This window comes from Giraffa tippelskirchi, chromosome 5, assembly GCF_054371585.1.
Source record: "Giraffa tippelskirchi isolate mGirTip1 chromosome 5, T2T-mGirTip1v1.2.pri, whole genome shotgun sequence".
In the NCBI taxonomy this organism is placed as follows: domain Eukaryota; kingdom Metazoa; phylum Chordata; class Mammalia; order Artiodactyla; family Giraffidae; genus Giraffa; species Giraffa tippelskirchi.
In genome coordinates this window covers 88,111,939-88,125,355 of record NC_137279.1, presented here as the reverse complement: position 1 = coordinate 88,125,355, position 13,417 = coordinate 88,111,939, and the positions used below count along the sequence as shown (strand labels likewise).

The 13,417-nt window shown below is 43.3% G+C and overlaps 1 protein-coding gene across 5 annotated transcripts in view; it reads right to left on the bottom strand.

Moving 5' to 3' along the window:
* The window catches only part of CD244 (CD244 molecule), a 34,684-nt gene extending 23,022 nt beyond the window's left edge, over positions 1–11,662 (bottom strand). For 4 of the 5 annotated variants that reach the window (XM_081491653.1, XM_081491655.1, XM_081491654.1 and 1 more), the window contains exon 1: positions 11,442–11,662. In XM_081491653.1, coding sequence (XP_081347779.1) covers positions 11,442–11,502 — 61 coding nt within the window. In that variant the 5' untranslated portion in view covers positions 11,503–11,662. Of the gene's footprint in view, positions 1–10,641; positions 11,159–11,441 lie in introns of all 5 variants that reach the window. The other variant, XM_081491651.1, reaches the window with a different exon arrangement.
* Between the last annotated feature and the right edge of the window lie 1,755 nt (positions 11,663–13,417).

Here is a 13,417-nt window from a genome sequence, read left to right as displayed (position 1 = left end):
ACGGCTTCCCAGAGGAGATGACTAGCTGTTTCCTGGGGCATCCACACCTGCCAGGGAGATAGAGAAAGGTGTATGGAAGAGGGCATCAGAGACAGAGCAGCAGCATATCTGTGGACACCCATGTCTCTGACTTACAGGTCTGCTAAGGATGGCCCAAAAACTCTCTCCAACAGGTTTGGAGAATGGAGTGATAGAACATGAGTTTAATTTTAGAGGGTTACGATGGTTTTGTTTTACTTTTACCTTTTTTAAAATTGAGAGGTAGCACAAATATTAAAGTGTGCCTAAGATATAAACATATAATATAATGAATAATTATAAACTCCTGTATAACCACCACCAGATCAAAACATGGAGTCTTCAGGACTTCCCTGGTTGTGCAGTGGATAAGAGTTCACTTGCCAATGCAGGGACACAGGTCTGATCCCAGATCCTGGAAGATCCCGCATGATGAGGAGCAGCTAAGCCAGTGCACCATGACTACTGAAGCTTGCAAGCTCTAGGGCCCGTGAGCCACAACTGAGACCCTGTGCCGCAACTACTGAAGCCCACGTGCCCTACAGCCAGCAAGTCACAGCTACTGAGCCGGCGTTCTGCAACTACTGAAGCCTGTGCTCCTACAGCCTGTGCTCTGCAACAAGAGAAGCCACCACAATGAGAAGCCTGCATACCGAAACTAGAGAATAGCCCCCGCCCTCCACAACTAGAGAAAGCCCACAAGCAGCAAAGAAGACCCAGCGCAGCCAAAACAAATAAATAAAATAAATTTAAAATAAATAAATAAATGTATTTGACAGTGTGTGCAAGTCAAAAAATAAAATAAATTATGGAGATAGAGCCTTCATTCCAGTTCTCCTTCATTGTGACAAAATTGAATAGAAAGTACACAAGGAGTGACTAAGCTATAGACTAGACTATTAAATACTTAAGGAATCAAATGTGTGATCTACACTTCTGATGCTATGCTGCCTTTGTGGTCATTTTTAAATTACACTATTCTATTTTCTTTTACTTTCATGTGAATTGTATCAGTTTGTACACTTACAAAGGGTCTGTCTCCAAATAAAAAAGAGCTAGGAAAGAAACTACCACAGGAGGAACATCAGGGGTTATTTTGCTTTGTGGGTTTGGTTTTTGTGAGGTAATGGAAATATACACATATGTACATCATATATATTTATATACACATATATATGTCATTTTTATATACATAAAAGTCTCTCTCCACCCCCCGTTCCTGGCACAGAGTTTCTGATCCTTGTAATTTCCCAGTGATAAAGGCATCTTTTGCTTTAGTATTTAGTCTTTGACCCCATCACTGACACAGGGCTCCTAAAACCTGTGTAAATTCCTTTGTAAGAAGAGCACCAGGAGCATCCTTTATTTTATTAAAATGACTAGGGACTTCCCTGGTGGTCCAGTGGTTAAGAATCCACCTGCCAATGCAGGGGACACAGATTCAATCCCTACTCGGGTAAGATCTCACAAGCCGCAGGACGACTAAGGCCACACGCAACAACTACTGAAGCCCACACACTCTAGAGCACATGCTCTGCAACAAGAGAAGACACTGCAATGAGAAGCCCCCACACCACAGCTAGAGAGCAGCCTCCACCCTCCACAACTAGAGAAAAGCCTGCAGGCAGCAATGAAGACCCAGTGCAGCCAAAAAGTAAGATAAATAAATAATTTTTTAAAAAATATTTTAAAAGGTGACTCAGGGTGGATTCTTGGGTTGGAGGGGCTGGGCAAAAAATAAAGGGCCAAGACATGATTAAAAGCTTGGAATTTTCAGTCACATTCCCCATCCTTCAAAGGAGGAACAGAGAATGGAAATGGAGTTAATAGGAGCTAATAATTAATAACTGATCACATCTAAGTGAAGAAGCCCTCACAAAATCCCAATAGCATGAGTTTGGTGGAGCTTCCAGCTTGGTGAACCCCAACTCCAAGGGAACAGAAGCTCCTTTTCATACCTTGCCCTATGGATCTCTTCATCTGGCTGTTCATCTATACCTTTTTTCATATTACTTAATAAACTGGGAAATGTATTTCCTTGAGTTCTGTGAGCTGCTCTAGCAAATTAATTGAACCAGAGGACGAGGTCACTGGAACCTCTGATCTACAACCTGGGCTTGAGACTGGTGTCTGAAATATCAGGGGGAGGCAATCTTGTGGGAACAGAGCCCTTAACCTGTGAGCTCTAACTCTGTCTCTGGGCAGATGGTGTCAGAACTGAGTCAAATTGTAGGACACCCAGCTGGTGTCACAGAAAATTCCTTGGTGTGGGGAAAAAAACACATACACCTTCAGTGACCAGAGGTACCAGGAGGAAACTGTTCTGTATGAGTAGTAAAAGAGACACTTGGGAAAGAAAAATACGGGAGGGGAAAACTGGGTGGTATTCCAACATAGATTTTCAAATGTCAGGATAATGAACTAAGAGTGGAGAACCAACAGAAAAGGAGCAGTTGAAGAAAGATCAGAGATATCATGGACTGGGCAGGTTCCGGATGGCCTCCCAGAAAAAGCCATGATGTCCAGAGCACAAGGACTGACCAAGGACAGGAGGAGAGCTCCCTAACACAGAGCAGAGGTGAGTGTGGTCACTTAAGGGAGATAAGGTGAGGTCAGGTGACATTATGGGATTGTTGATGGGGTTGGCAGAATCCCTAACTGGGATCTTCATTTCCTTGGAGAAGGAGAGTTAGGCCAATAGAGGTTGTGATGATGGAATAGGATCTTGAAGAGACAGTGAAGGTTTGGAATCACCTCTTTGGAGAATGGGGAAAGCTATAGATCAGAAACAAGGATTCCTAGGACACCTGTGGACCCAGCTGAAATTGAAGACTCTCAGTCTGAAGTTGCTGTTTGTTGTTGAATATTCTTTTGCAGCCCTCAACAGCCCAGTGTGGGGGAAAGGAAGATATTTCAGGGTGAGGCAGGGCTGGACAGGGAGGCAGATGGGGTGAGGTTGCAGTGGGAGGGATACAGCAAAAAGGTGAGTGGGCGTGTAACTGATGCAGAAAGACCTCGTCCCTGTCCCTGAGGGCCATACATGCCAAAGAGAGACAATAAATGCCAGTGTGGAAAGGTAACTCAACAGAAGTTCTCACATTCTTAGTGAGAGGTAGAGGTGGCCCTGACAAGTGGTGGGGTGTTCAGAGAGGAGAGGCCACAGCAGGTTCCGGTGGTCAGAGGAGGCCCCAGGGCTGCTGCCACCTCCGTTGCTAGTGCTCAGCAACTTCAAGGCCCCTTTTCCGGTGGTTAAGAAAGAATGGGGTGAAACAACTCTGCAGAGGGAGGGCGGAGGTCAAGTAATTAGCTGCACTGCCTCCTAAGGAAGGAGAGGGTAGCCAGTGTGGAAGAAAATTAAGGAGCAGACCCAACTCAGCAATGAGTCCTGCTCAGCAGTAAAGTTTGGGTGTAGGAGCTGCTGCCTCCAGAGCCATGCAGTGTCCACAGTCAGCTCAGCTTCCTCTCATGTGGACGTGCTGGTCTGAGGAAGGTGAGGTGGGAGGAAGGGTGAGGCCTGAGCACCAGGAGAGGGGGCAGGAGAGAGAAAATACAACTTTCAGAGAAGTATAACTTCCCCTAGCCAGCAAAGGATGTTGAGGTTTTCTCAGTTCTGAGTTATGACACCAGGTATGGGGTGAGGCAACAGAAGGGGTTCCTGATGTGGACTGAGTGGATAAAGCTCAGTGAGTTCCCCAAAGTGCTGGGGCAGGTCTGGCTCTAGTCAAGGCAAAATTATAAAGTACATAAAATACCCTCCAGGTCCACAACCCACTTTCTCACCTCTCTTCTTCTCAGCCTAGCCCCACCCTTGGGAGCTTCCTACTGACTGCTCCTCTCAGACAAAGCAACTCCCCCCGCCACATGACCCCCCGTCAAATTTACCTAGCCTAGGTCCCACTCTTTGTATCAGTTAACTGAATCATCCCATTTGTAATACTGTCTTTCTCCAAGATAAATGCATGTTTGCTTCTCATGTTTCCTTGCTCAAATCTGTGTTTTCCCTACTTCTGTTTTGGCTCTTCCCTCTGCTTAGCTTGTCCTTCTACCTTACTCCTCTCTCCTGAACTCTTATTTTTATTATTATTATTTATTTATGTATTTATTTTTGGCTGTGCCGGGTCTTTGTTCCTACGCTCAGGCTTTCTCTAGTTGTGGTGAGCGTGGGCCACTCTCTAACTGTAGTATCCGGGCTTCTCATTGCAGTGGCTTCTCCTATTGCAGATCATGGGCTCTAGGTGCTCAGGCTTCAGTAGTGTTGGCACAGGACCTTGGTTGTTCTGTGTCATGTGGCATCTTCCCGGACCAGGAATCGAACTTGTGTCTCTTGCATTGCAAGGCAAACTCTCAACCACAGGACCACCAGAGAAGTCTCATCCTGAACTCTTGCTTATCCTTCAAGGCCACTTCCCCAGTGTCCCTACCTAGAAGGAATTTCCATCTTCTCTGCACTCTTTGTGCTTGAGTTTAATCTACCTGTCAGCGACACGTAGCATTTTCTGTCTTCCCTCAGAGTTGATATTGTACAGGCCTATCTTCCTCTGTCTGAAAGATTCTTAAGGATAGAACCAAATTGTGTTTCATCTTTGTTTCCTCTACAAAATCTTACATAGTTCTTGGAACATAGGAAGGGTTTAATGAAATGTTCATTTGATTAAATAATTAATTAAATTCAGTTCTCAGAAGTGACTCTTTGTAGGAATTTCGTGCAGAATACCAGACAAGCCACAGATATGTGGTTCCCCTGGCTTTTACTTTCACCTTTCAGGCTACACAGCCCTGTGCTTTCATTTCCCATTTGCAGGTCTGAGAACACAAAGCCGGTGACCCTGAAGCTACTTGGAACTCTCACACACTGCTTGGTTCAGCCACTTTGGAAAAGAGTTTGGCAGCATCTGCTAGATGTATATATACATACCCAGGGATTGTACCCCCAGAGATACATCCAAAAGACATGCCTGCACAAAAAGGCTCACAGGGGACTTCCCTGGCTGTCCAGTGCTTTAGATTTTGTACTTCTACTGCAGAAGGTGCAAGTTTGATCTCTGGTCAAGAACCAAGATCCTGAGTTCCACACAGCACAGCCAAAGAAAGAAGAAAGAAAAATGGCTCATAGCAGTGTGATTATAATAGGGAGAAAACTCTGGGAACAACTCAAAGGTTCATCAATAGTAGAATACATGAATAAACTATTGTACAGTCATACAGTAGAATACAGCCATGAAAACAACCAGCTACAAGTGAAAACAGAGATAAATCTCATCAGATGTTGAGCAAAAGAAGCCAAATGCAAGAGTACATAATTATGATTCCATTTATATACAGGCAAAACTAACCTATGATGCTCGAAGTCAAAAGAGTAGTTATATTTGTGGAAGACAGAGGAGATAACAAAGGGAGAGAGCATGTGGTAGATACATGGATGTATTCACTTAACAATAACTCATTAAAATGTATGTTTACAATGGTGTGCACTTCTCTGCACACATATCATGAAGACAATGGTTCAGCTACCTCTGGAGATATTTCTACAGAACTGGCTCCCTCTGGTAGTGCTGCAGCCCTGAGTTTCCTGAGTCCTCATCTCTCTCCTATACACAGGAACTTCACTGTTCATGCTTTGTTTGAGGGGAAGTGCAAAGAGGAAAAGATGGACAAAAATGAATCCAGTCTTCTTAGAACTTGCCCGGATCCCAGTCAAAGCATATGCAATCAGTGACTCCCACCTGAGAAGTGAAAGTTTCAACACAACCTACAGGAACAGTCTGCAGCCTTCAGAGCTGTCTGTAAGATGCTGTCCCTGCCCTTATTTATTTAATTTTTTGTCGAGCACATCTCACCTCAAACCTTGCAGTCTCTGGTGTGTCCTTTATTTTTTTTTGTTTGTTTTTTTGTTTTTTGTTTTTATAAATTTATTTATTTTAGTTGGGGGCTAATTACTTTACAATATTGTAATAGTTTTTGCCATACATTGACATGAATCAGCCATGGGTTTACATGTGTTCCCCTTCCTGGACCCCCCACCCACCTCCCTCCCCATCCCATCCTTCTGGATCATCCCATTGCCCCGGCCCTGAGCCCTTGTCACATGCATCGAACATGGAATGGTGTTCTGTTTCACATATGATAATATACATGTTTCAATGCTATTCTCCTCATTTCACACCAGTCAGAATGGCTGCTATCCAAAAGTTTACAAGCAATAAATGCTGGAGAGGGTGTGGAGAAAAGGGAACTCTCTTACACTGTTGGTGGGAATGCAAACTAGTACAGCCACTATGGAGAACAGTGTGGAGATTCCTTAAAAAACTGGGAATAGAACTGCCATATGACCCAGCAATCCCACTGCTGGGCATATACACCGAGGAAACCAGAATTGAAAGAGACGCGTGTACCCCAATGTTCATCGCAGCACTGTTTACAATAGCCAGGACATGGAAGCAACCTAGATGTCCATCAGCAGACGAATGGATAAGGAAGCTGTGGTACATATACACAATGGAATATTACTCAGCCATTAAAAAAAATACATTTGAATCGGTTCTACTGAGATGGATGAAACTGGTGTGTCCTTTAGAGTTTCCTCAGAATGCATAGCCAAAATCTGAATTTAGGGTTTAAACTGAACTTTAGGACTCAAGTCCACTCTTATGAGCGGTGATTTGAAGTTCCTTGCTCCACAACATATCTGACCCAAAAATATCCCAGTCTTCCTCTAAGATGTCTGAAAAGAATTCATTTATTTTCTCAACTAACATGTTTTGAGCACTTGCTGTGTTAGGCACTTTGTTGTGCACTAATCACAGCTGTAATTGTATGTTAATTGATGTAAATGGTGTAGGCTCTGTGAACATAGGAGTTGTATACTTATTCACATCTGAATCCTCAGTTTCTAGTCCAGCACCTGGTGCAGAGCTGCTCAAAACATATCCAGGGAAGGAATGGGAATAGAGAGGGAGATGCTATTGTGAAAACAGACTATTTTACAGTACAGTATAATCACGTGCTTCAATGTCTTAAATACATGTTGCCTTAAGTTAAAAATGTTGACGTCTATATATGTATACTTATAACTGATTCAAGTTGTTGTACAGCAGAAACTAACACATTATAAAGAAACTATCCTCTGATTTAAATAAACAAATAAAAGCAAAAAGAGAAGCAAGTGACACAAACTGCTAAAACATTTTCCAAAAAAATTCAACATGGTAGCCATCTAGAAGGTATATAACATTGATAAATTGTCAGAAACTTTAAGAGAATAAAGACACAAATTTACAGAGCATACCTGCATATGAAATTACATACACAGGACTCTATGAGAAATAAATGTATTAGTCATTTTTTGAATAAAAAATGCCTGTGCACTGCTTATCTGTGTGTTTTTTCCATGAAAACTCAAAATCAGCTTTAATAAATACTTGTTTTAATAAAATAAAACATAAAAGTTCTTTTAAGACTGTGCAATATCAATCTATCCATCTAATTCAAAGATCTTTATGTCAAAAATATCTTCATATAGCAATAGTAAAAGAAAAAATGTTGAAGTCTCCCTAAGATCTTGGTTATGACAACGAGAAACCCTCAGAAAAGGGTCACACTTAAAACTTTATCATCTTATCTCAACATTCTCTAACTCACTTTCTATTCAATTAATTAGAGTTCAACAAAGGATTACCAAATAATCTCTCTCTTCTTCACTCTGACTACAAAACTAAGTGAAACATATGCCCTGCTTCCAAAGAGCTGAATAGCATGAACGTTCAGTTTGGAGTTATTATAATAACTCAACATTTCTCTAAGCACTTTATATATTGTATCTCATCTAATCCTAACACATCCCCTAGGAAGCAGGCACCACTCTTAATTTCATGTTTTGAATGAAAAACTGAGAAACAAGAGGTTGGTTAACTTCCTCAAGGCCACAGAGATAGTACATGCTTTAAAATTTAAAACTATTTTCCCAATGAAACTTTCTGGTAGGCCAATAAACTCACTTTTTCTATGTATTATTTAAAGTATTCACTCATTCAATAAATATTTATTGAGGATATACTTGTGCCAGATACTGCTCAAGATGTTGGAGATACAGGAGTGAACAAAAACAAAAGCCCTGCCTTCATGGATCTTACATTCTAATAAGGTGAAGTGGAAACTGGGAGACAGAAAATGAAACAAAAATAAACATATAGTATGTAAAATGGAGATGAGCATACAGAGAAAAATAAACCAAGAGGGAGACAGGGTGTTGCAAGATGGAGGAGCTATTTTTAGTGGGAAAGATATCATTGCGGAGGTAGTATCTGAGCAGGATAAGGAAGCAAGCCTCAGAGAAAATGAGGAGGAAGCAGCATTCCAAGTAGAAAACAGTGCAAAGCCCCCAGTGAAACAAGTGTGAGGGCCCTCAGGTCAGTGTGACTGAAATGCAGTGAAAAGAGCAGAGAAGAAGAGGTAATGGTCAGGGAGGCTGGATCACATGGACCGTTGTAAAATGTATGGCTTTTACTCTATGAGAAGTGAGGAAGCTTTGGAAGACATTTGCAAAGCATAATATGAACTTCTTACACATATGTGATGCATATTGAATTTTTCAGTAAACCAAGTTTTAGAAAAAAAAGTCTCACTCTCATTGTGTCTCCAGGTTGGATGCACTGAAAAAGACACTTTTGTGGTATTCCTGCCAAAAATGCATGACCTGAGTCTTATAACAAAACATCAGACAAACTCAGATTGTAGAACTCTCTAGAAAACAACTGACTTGTACTCCAAAAATGTTGATGTTATGAAATACAAAGAAAGTTTAGGGAATGACTGTAGATTAAAGATGACCAAAAAGACACAACAACTGGAACTTCCCTGGTCCAGTGGTTAAGAATCTGCCTTGCAATGCTGGTGACACAGGTGTGATCCTTGGTTGAGGAACTAAGATACCACGTACCTTGGAGCCACTAAGCCTGTGTGTCTCAGGTACTGAAGCCTGAGAGACACAACTGCTAGTAGAGAGTTTAGTTCATGTGCTGCGATGAAAGATCCACGTAAAGCGAAGAAGATCCTTTGCACCACAAGTAAGACCCGATACAGCCAAATAAATAAATAGTTTAAAAAATAGACATAATAACTGAATGCAATACATGATCCTGGTTGGATTCTGGATGAGAAAAAAGATGTTATATAGCACATCTGGGGCTTCCCAGGTGGTTCTAATAGTAAAGAACCCACCTGCCAATACAGGAGACTAGGAGATGTGGGTTCGATCCCTAGGTTGGGAAGATCCCCTGGAGGAGGGCATGGCAACCCACTCCAGTATTCTTGCCTAGAGAATTTCATGGACAGAAGAGCCCAATGGGCTACGTCTATAGGGTCACACCGAGCCGGACACAACTTAAGTGACTTAGAAAGCACGCACACAGCACTGGGGGGACATTTGGTAATATTTAAATATGTATTATATATTTGATTGCATTGATGTTAAATTTACCAAATTTTATAACTGTGCTGATATCATGATATGGGGACATTCTTGTTTTTCAAAGATGTGTGCTAAAATAGTTAAGAGTAAAAGGGATGATGTCTGTAATTTACCCTTGAATATTCCACAAAAATAATAATTATTATACAGCTATTCGCACATACATATATTTGGAGAGAAAGAGAAAGCAAATGTGATAAAATGTTAACAACTAGTGAATCTAGGTGAAGGAAATACAAGAATTCTTTGTACTATTCTTGCAACTTCCCTGAAATGTAAAAATTATTTTACACTAAGAAGTTTAAAAATCGAAACAAATGACTATAGCAGTTTCAGTCAACTTACACAAGCCCAGCCCCACAGACACAGTATATAGCAAGAAGAGAGAAAATTTCCGTTAAGGCCCAAGTCCATCCCTTTCAGTGTTAAAAGAATCACTCATCTGGCTTCCCCCTGCAATGAATTTGGCATGGCCATGCCCAGAGACTGCCGCAAGGATGGAGGGAGCATCACGTAGGCTCATGATCTCAGAGTCAGCCCGACCTTCTGTTCCTGCACTCCCAAAGCCAAGCATCAAACCCTGGGAATCCTACCTTGGCTTTCAAGGTTCTAATCTAGCTTTCTTGCCTGGGATCCTGCATCTTTGGATCTGCCCAGCCCACACACATGAGCCCCAGGCTCCAGACTTCTCTCTCTGCTCCCTGCTCCTCATCATACCCTGCCCCACTCTACCTGTACTCATACAAATGTCAGAGCCTAGAATGTATCTTCTTGAAGGACTTCTGAGTGCCAGGGGCTCAGTGATTGAACTGGGTACCCAGGGAAGGCTTGTAACAGGCCGTAAACAAACACTTCCCTGTGTCTCAGTTTCCTCCCTTTGCAACCAAGTGTGCCTTCCTCTCACTCGGCCTCCATTCACCATGCCCCGCAAAGAGTTACTGATTTAAAATGCAGGCTCCAAGTTTCAGAGCATCCTAGACAAGGTTGGAGAGAAAGAGGGAGCACCCCTCACTGAGATTCCCTGCCCCCTCATTTGTTGGCTCAGGGCCCAGCTGAGAGTTTTCAGTTTGCTATGGAACTTCCTAATACTGTCTCCTTCTCTTCCCTTTCCCGCCCCCTGTCCCCAGCCAAAGTGAAAGTGTTAGTCACTCAGTCACCTTCAACTCTTGGTGATCCCATGGAATTCTGCCTGCCATGCTCCTCTGTGCACAAAACTCTGCAGGCAAGAATACTGTAGTAGGTAGCCATTCCCTTCTCTTGAGTATCTTCCCAATCCAGGAATAGAACCCCAGTCTCCCTCATTGCGGGCAGATTCTTTACCATCTGAGCCACTAGGGAAGCCTGCAGCCAATATTTCCCTAATAATTCTCAGGCTCCCTTGGCCTCTGGGCTGCTGACAGAGTTGATGGAGAGGGACCAGCCCTTGCAAGTAAAGCCTCTGTTCGGGCCTTCGTCTCATGCCTCCTATCCCCCTCCCCACACTCCACCCCCCTATTTCTTGCCAGGGCTCAACTTTCCTGCCTCAGAGAATAATCTGTCAGTCTCTGAGCTCCAGAACCACCCGACTTTCTTTGAGAAACCCAAGTTCACGGCTGGTGCTTCTCTCTTTTGGCAACTGCAGCAAATGAGAGGATATTTCATTCTTACAGCCAGCAGGAAGGACACTTTCTCCCCCTAGATGGAAAGGAAAACAGAAGCCAGTGGGAAGGACTCACCTTGCCAAAGTGGCCTGGATTGCTGATGGCATGGCCAGATGCACACTTCTCAAGGACCTCCCAACCCACTGCCAGCCTTTGCTGTCTGACCCAGCCTGCCCAGAGCTGCAGGGAGCTGCTCTGAGTCACAGGTCCAGGTGAATATGTAAGCAGCACAATCCAGAGGCTCACATCCTGATTTCCCTGAAGGCCACAGCGCCTGGTCCATGGCAGCCCACCCCTACCAGGCTGGGCCTCCTTACCTTGACCCTGATGTCCCTTGACGAGCAGGAGGAGTGTGAGGGAGAGCACTTGCCCCAGCATCCCCACAGAACAGATGTAGGATGCTGACAGAGGGGTCAAGCCAGCTCCTCTCCCACCAGATACTCTGCTCTGCACAAGCTCAGCAGCCACCCATTAGCAGAAGGGTGACAGGGAGCAGAACTCAGTCTCGCTTCAGCCACAGTTTCCTCAGCTTGAGGATGTTCTCGTCAGCTGAACGCTAGCAAGGTCGTTGAGGAAGCCCCAGCCCCTGGACCTGGTCTGATAGTTCCCACAAGCTAAACTTGCGAAGTTCGCTTCAAGTGGGCGGATGCTCAGAATACACAGTGACTCACAAAACCAACTTAGAACTCTTCTCCTGAGCTCTGCCCCAGCCCAGCTGCTTTGTTTAAAGGACAGATGCCCAAGAAAGTTTCCTATTCTCTGCATTCTACTGGCAATATAGAGAAAACTATATGGGGACCAAACAGCCATTAGGTAAGCCTGTCCAATCCCAACAGACATTGTGAAGGTGAAAGAGAGAGGGTTTGGGAAGGATGTAGATTGAAAAGTGGATCACTAGACAAATAGGTGAAATGCTGAAGGAGACAAGTAAAGGCACTAGAAAAATCTGGCAGGCCTGGGGATTTTCTGAAGGTTGATACCATAGTTTCAACCTTAAGCACATCCAAATTAAAATGTTTCCATAATAATATCCTTTTGTCTAGTTTCCGATCTGCACTTTTAAATTGCTTCCCTTCTTCTTTTTCTACTTTCCTGTAATAGTTCTTTCTTCTCAGCTTCTCTCACCTAGACAGCATGTAGACCCATTTTTGCTGCCCCCCAACACACACTTTGATTCCACCCTCCAGAAAGGCCAGACAGCATTTGACTCTCTTCACACCGCCATGGAGTGGTGGAGGCATCCAACTTTCCCCAGAACTCAATTGCTTTGAGACCGCACCCAGAGTTCTTTTTTTTTTTTTCCGCACCCAGAGTTCTATGCCCTTCTTTTTCTTCTGCTTTCCCCTCAGCAGAAAATACTTTCAGTTCCCTTCAATTCAGTCCCTCTTCTCCATTTCCATCTGTTGATCCATGTCCAGTCACTGTGTCTGAAGTTGGGCTGAAGGGAGGCAGAATGAAAGAATTGCCTACCAAAAAAAAAAGGCAGCAATGATTTTCTCAGTCGAACACCGGATTTACAGTCAAGAATGTAGGATTCCCAGGTGGCACTAGGGGTAAAGATTCCACCTGCCAATGCAGGAGACCTAAGAGACACAAGTTTGATCCATGGGTAGGGAAGATCCCCTGGAGGAGGTCAATATTCTTGCCTGGAGAATCCCATGGACAGAGGAGCCTGGCAGGCTACAGTCCATGGGGTCGCACAGAGTTGGACACAACTGAAGCAACTCAGCACACACACACATGTAGACTTGAGTTCCAGTTCAGCAACTCACAGCCTGTGTGATCCTGACCAAAGTATTTTCTGAGCCTGTGGGGTCAACAATACTTGGCTCCCATCCCTCACAGGGTAGTTTTCAGAATCAAATTAGTATAATCTCCATTAATTGAAGTAAAGAAAAACAAGCCGGTTAACAAGTTATTTTGATATGTATATGCATATTACACAAACAAATGTATTTTTTAAAAAAAAGAATGAAATTAAAAACTGTACCTGAGAGTATGCATATTAAAAACTCTGAACAATAAAGTTTTGTTTATTTTTTTAAATGCAGACCTACACAGATTTTTCCTGCTGATCTAATGGTTATCATCTCTTCTTTCTTTTTTCCCCTCCCAAGAGGCAGCCCTTTAGCCCTGGGAAGTTTCCTCAGAGTTGATCTGGCCATGCCCCTGACCTTGAGATGGTGCTCAAGGCATGATACAGTAGGAAGAATAAATTTCCTCCCATGAAAGATGGAATAGTCCCAGTTCTGAGATTAATTGTAAATTTGGGATACCTAAGACTACCTTCAAT